At 39.0% G+C, this 6,009-nt stretch overlaps 1 protein-coding gene across 2 annotated transcripts in view; it reads right to left on the bottom strand.

Moving 5' to 3' along the window:
- Positions 1 to 2,250: 2,250 nt before the first annotated feature.
- The window catches only part of LOC139151199 (cytohesin-1-like), a 38,808-nt gene continuing 35,049 nt past the window's right edge, over positions 2,251 to 6,009 (bottom strand). For both annotated transcript variants that reach the window (XM_070723808.1, XM_070723807.1), the window contains exon 14: positions 2,251 to 3,684. In XM_070723808.1, coding sequence (XP_070579909.1) covers positions 3,612 to 3,684 — 73 coding nt within the window. In that variant the 3' untranslated portion in view covers positions 2,251 to 3,611. The remainder of the gene's footprint in view (positions 3,685 to 6,009) is intronic.

Here is a 6,009-nt window from a genome sequence, read left to right as displayed (position 1 = left end):
TACTTCTTTGGTGGATGCACTTTCGAAAAAATTGAGCCTACTAAAAAGTTACCATAAATTGGTATAACTTTTGTGATACAGACAATCATGCTTTCTGTTGGAAAGTAGAAATTACATATCATACATGAGCAGCTGCTAACAATAAATATACCTTGGGCTGAAGTAGTTTCTATAAAGTATATGACAGAGCAGACGATAGACTTTCACGAATGCAAAATAGTATATGGCCTTTTTCAACGAAAAGTAAGATTGAACGATGTTGTTCGCAGCTGTTTTCTGTAAAATTGACATTTGAAAACAGATATCACAACAAACACGACTTCTTCACCACATTTTTCGAGCTTGAGAAATTAAAATTGCACATTACTTCGAATAAGGGAAGAACCAGCAGTTTACACCCAGAATACGCGCACGGCACATCAAAGTCAAAAGCACAAATCTGCGTTATTCCTGTAGTGCGTTACGATATAGTCGGTGACGAAAGTAATACACGATCACACAAATAAAAACTGAGATCTATCTGTGATCTGGTAATTTTCATCACAATTTTCACAAATCCGAGTGTATGGCAATATCCTTGCGAGGACGAACAATCACATGTTACGCGGGCACTTTCGGAGAAAAATATTTAGTCTGTAACCAAATAAACCCGCTGTAGTGTGCTCAAAAACAGCAGCAGTAAAATCTATGGTCAGTGATTTATATCGGGGTGAGCTACTTGCTACCGAGCTTTTGACATGACTGAAAACCATGACGGCATTCTAAAGGGAAACGTAAACAAAGTCAAAACTTGATATTAATCAGAGAGAAGACGATCCAGAATCACAGCAAGAGCACGGGCAGATTAAACAAGTGTGCACACTTGATGACAACCAGTGGACTAAAGAACTTCTACAGTAAAGGTTGACTGTTTGTGTCCATGGTGGAAAAATTTGTTCACCTGTGAATCAGATGTGAAATCTCATAACAGAAGAAGGCGACAACTCATCCTCTGATCGAGTTCTCAGTCTGTCTCCCAATTTCAAAACGAAACACGTTATGAGCATGGATTCCTTGCATAGATATGCGTGCAAAAACTGTCTGACTTTGGTTGTCTTCCCCCCGGGGGTCTGTTGATATTTTCATATGGGGGTGTGCCGCCCTAGTTGAAAACATCTACCTATGTGTATTCTAAAAATATGACCCATTGTTAGGGATTTCTTTAATAAATTTTGGGAATATTCACCTTTATTCAGTTAGATGTGGAGGCTTTCCTTATTAAGCATGGTAACTTTACATTTGCGTTCTTATCGACCAATGTTTAGAGAATTTTCAGATGAAAAATCGACCCATGTTTAGGGATTTTTTCGGTAAACAGTGGCCCATTCAGGCGGCACATACCTGTAAACCTTTTCTATGGCACTACCCCCTACGGGATTGTCTTACCTAAAGATATCACCATAGCCTTGCTATTCATGGAGGGACTGGCGAGTACTTATACTGACAGAGCTTGAAGTAAACATCTTTGTCAGGTAGCTTTCATTACGCCTTTGTTATAAGGTGAAAGACCAGCATATTGATTGAGACGGTAGATCTAAATGCGGTTCCTGATAACAACATAAAATCGATTCTACAAATTGTCATGAATTGTGGCAAAGTAATTTGAGTATGTCGGGTACACCATCATAAATTATGCAGTATGTCCAAATTCAGAGCAAATCAATATACTAGTGACTGTGTGAGGTACTTCGGCTATTTAAGCCAGGCGAATGTGTAGAGTGGAAGCTTTTGTGTGTGAACCTGCGTAAACGACCCCCACATAAACCGAAAGATCCGTCGCTTGAGGGCGCTCTCTACGCTGGGAAGGGGGCTAGACAGCGCCCTCGAGCAACGGATCTTTAAACCCACACATAAACACCAGTCCTGGTGTGTGTGCAAAGTTTATGCTTTATGGCGCTATGGTATATGCATTGCCCAACGTGCATCAAATAAATTTGATGACATTTGTGTGGCGGTGGTGGTAGGGGGCACACACAATCGTGATTTCACATTGGGGCAATAATATTGTACCTGTTTGCTCAAGACAATTGGTACCTGCAATTAGACCACCTTGCATAAGACATGAGAATGCTACATCAACGCTGAAATTACAGCATGACCGGAGGTACATTGCTTGCACACTAAGTTGATCATCAAGGTGTTTTCCTCCATGTTAGATTGTGTACAGTCTGTTGACAAATCATGTTCAACAAAACAAGGCCACACTCAATCTGTGGTAGGAAAAAACCATTGTTTATTATACGGGTGACACATCTGAGATTTCCATTGAACATTGATCACTGTAAAGCTTTGTACAAAGTGGTAAGGGGCACATAAATCTTGATAGATTTCATATGAGGATTGAGCCCAGTTTTCTGCAGGTATGTGCAAGAAATAATGAACAGCACATTACACAGTCCCTCCACACACGGAGGGACAGTGATCACAATAACAGAAATGGTCATGCTAATTACATTAGTTTAAGTAAACAAATCCTTAATTTGGGTAGGTTTTGCACATTTTCAGAAGTGAATGTTCACAAATAAAACCTTCACGTCTAGAAACGTGTCAAATCCCTGTGATGGTAGCTCCAAGGAAATTTCCTGGCCAGTCATGACACCATGGATTCATTTAATTTGTGACATGATAAGAATTGGTCTTTCTTGCAAGGTGTTTCAATTCACACTTGGGGTTAACAGTCACTTATGCCGACATAAATTTGAAAAAAAAAGTCAAAGGTTTGATGTAATTTGACATCAAACTCGTGTGTCTTTTTAAAACATTAAATTGAAAATTTGTCCTGGGGGATAGACAGAAACTAAACGCAATGACAGGCACCAAAATCACTGGTCAAGGGTGTAAAATTTATTGAACATGTACCACACTATTACGTCACACTTCCAGTGAGTTTCAACACGACAAGATCAGAACCACGGTCATATGTTTATAAATCTATTAGTTTGTCAATCATTATAACTGTGGGAGCCAGCCCAAAAGTAAGATGGCTTTCCATCGCCTTCACAACAATACATGACATATATTGCATTGTACAAGGGCTACGTCAAAGATCAAAATCATATAAATGGAATTACTATTAGCTCAACATTACATGTATATAAGTAAAATTGTGGCACTATAATGTTGCCTTCTTGTGATTACATGCATTGTCTTCAGTTCTTGAATTTAAAGACTTAATTCGACATTTGATCAGAAATTCTTATTTCTATACAACTCTCCCAGAGAGTACATCTTAACTTCATCTTCTATCAATCATCAATTATAAAAACAGTCAAAATTTTGTTGTCACATAATCTATATTATCTCCCATCTTACTGTACAAAATGGCACATTGCACAAGAGACGATACAAAACTATACTTGTTTTTTTTTTAATTCTACTGTAATCACCACTGCTAGGGATGAAGTCTCATTGGTATTACCCTCTCATTACCATGGTTTGGTCCAGCTCCATTGTTTTCTACAGTGAGGTTGGACCAATGAACAGGAAAACAGTGAAGAAAGGGTATGAGGCCCATTCACTTAGCAGGAATATTTGTGAATCTTGTTGAAGGTTTATAGAGTTCACGGTCTGCATTACACCTTGTGAGTGGCTTTTTTCTTCCTGGCAACCAGCATATCATAGAATGGATCCTTGCTGATGCTTGCTCTGCAAGATAGAAATAAAGTATTGCATCTTAAAACTTTCAAGCTTGCTGACAACTTAAAATACTGTATTTTGTAAAAGACAGTCTAGGCTTCATACAAAAAAATGGAAAATGAGATATCAGTTGAAATAATGTAACTATTCTCTCTGTCAAAGATTTGCGTAAGTTTGCAGTGCTGGACAGAAATTGGTAAAGGATTGTAAGGCAAAAAAAAAAAAAAAAGAAATGTTTCTGGTCAGGCCTTTCTTTCAAAAATGGTGCGGCGACGCGGATTTTTTTTTTTTTTTTTTTATTTCCTTTTTTCTCCTCCTCAAGGGAGGGAGGAGGGTCAGCTAAAGCGCCAAAGCGTAGCGGGTAATTTGCATAATCATTTGCATATCATTATTTTATATTTGCATATGGATGTAAGCTTGCACATGCATCCACACATACATGTACACTCACAACAAAATGCAATGGTAACACACAAGTGTGCAGTTTGAACATCATGGAAACTCTTTATTACACTTAAATAAATCATCACAGTATTGTAATTACAATTGCAATTAAAACAGAAGATTCAGATTGAAACTTTGAGAGCAAGAAATGGTTCGTCTGATTGGAGTTTCATTAATACATATATTGCTCATAAATTGTCAAAACTTGCCAACAAAGAGGAAAATTCACAAGTTTAAGCTTTACACAATTCAAATATAATTGAGTTTTATACCATTTTTGAACGACAAACACCGCGAATAATTTTTCATCACGGGGATAGATTTCAACCAGCGGCCCCCCCCCTAACTTCTACTGCCACTGGACATCGTCGTTCGATTCATACATACAGTATACATACAGTATTCAGTATACATACAGGTTCGTATTTTAAAAATACCACCAAGATGATCACAAGACATGAACTAAGTACGACTAGAATCCCTCGAAAATCAGGTGTAAAATATTTCAGAGGACGTGTCAGAGTGGCACCACACGCGACGCCAGTATCAATGTCAACACGTTATAAACCCGTCGACCAACATGGCCGCCGCCATATTGAAATTTATGCAATGTGAACTCGATCGCGATCGTGATCGTACTAGGACAAAACTCATCGTTGTACATTACAATATAATCAACCTCACCAGTTAACTCTTGTTTCTTTTGCGATCCATTTCGTTGATCAAAGCATGGGAATGTGATCAAAGGACCTGCTAGTGCTACACCGCCTACCTCTGTGAACACTTGTCCGCGATGTATACTGAGTATTAAAGGTCTTTGTTGGTCGTAATAGTCGTTCTGGAATGAAAATTTGTGAACAACCCAGCCGATTCTTCTATTGTTTTAAGGTTCCCCCTCAACACTTACGGACAACTTATCTGATGCATACCATACTTCACACCTTCCACCAGGTTGAAAGTTGCAGCGAGCGCTAATGTGTAGACAATGCATGCATCAGCTGGTAGCTACGCAGAGCGCGTGAACTAAAGGATGGCGGGACTATTTGAAAGCGTAACGGGGAGAATCAAAGCGTACGGGGAGAGGCGAAAGTTTAGCGCGGCGGGACCGCTATGGTCTGGGGAGAACACTGAGTTTTACAGTTTTATCAATATATTAACATTTAAATTGTTCATGCAGTCACTGATCATGTGCCCCAAAGAATTTTCTCTTTCTCTTCAGCCATTTTGGTTTGGTGTTATAGTAATCAGTATGTAGTTTGCCACAGCCGCCGGCCACAAACCGGGAAAAAAAAGGGTGACGCGCTGTTGTTCAAGTGACGCGCGCGCTGACCAGAAACATTTCTTTTTTTTTTTTTTTGGCCTAAGTGTTGAAGTAACAATTACACCATTCTGCTTAGATAGATCCTGTAAACACCCAGCTATGTGTAATTTCTGATTTGCATTGAAAGTTTATAATAACCTGATTCAAATGATGCAACAATGCTGATGAATATTTGATCACTTAGGAGTTGAACTGTAGAGTCATTTCTCTTGATTACGGATTTCGTAGACTCTCACCTATCAATGTTGTCAAAATCCTTCATACACAAGAGCAGGAACAAGGCTAATTTATTGATAATGCATAACATGACAAACAGAAATTGAGTCACACGCCCATTCATCCCCCCCCCCCCCCCCCCCCCCCCCCCCCCCCCCCCCCCCCCCCCCATGGTCACAAAAAATATTCCATAAAGCGTCTTTGCATATTTGCAGCCACAAAATTTTGTTTGACTAATTTATTGAAGTTCTTTAGCTGCAGTTGTGTGGACGTTTAATAACAATGACAACAGTTTATTTTTTTTATATTCAGGTGGTAATCCTAAAGGACGAGACAAATTTGCCATTGTCATT

This window comes from Ptychodera flava, chromosome 15 (genome assembly GCF_041260155.1).
Source record: "Ptychodera flava strain L36383 chromosome 15, AS_Pfla_20210202, whole genome shotgun sequence".
NCBI classification, from domain to species: Eukaryota; Metazoa; Hemichordata; class Enteropneusta; family Ptychoderidae; genus Ptychodera; species Ptychodera flava.
This window is presented reverse-complemented; position numbering and strand designations above follow the sequence as displayed.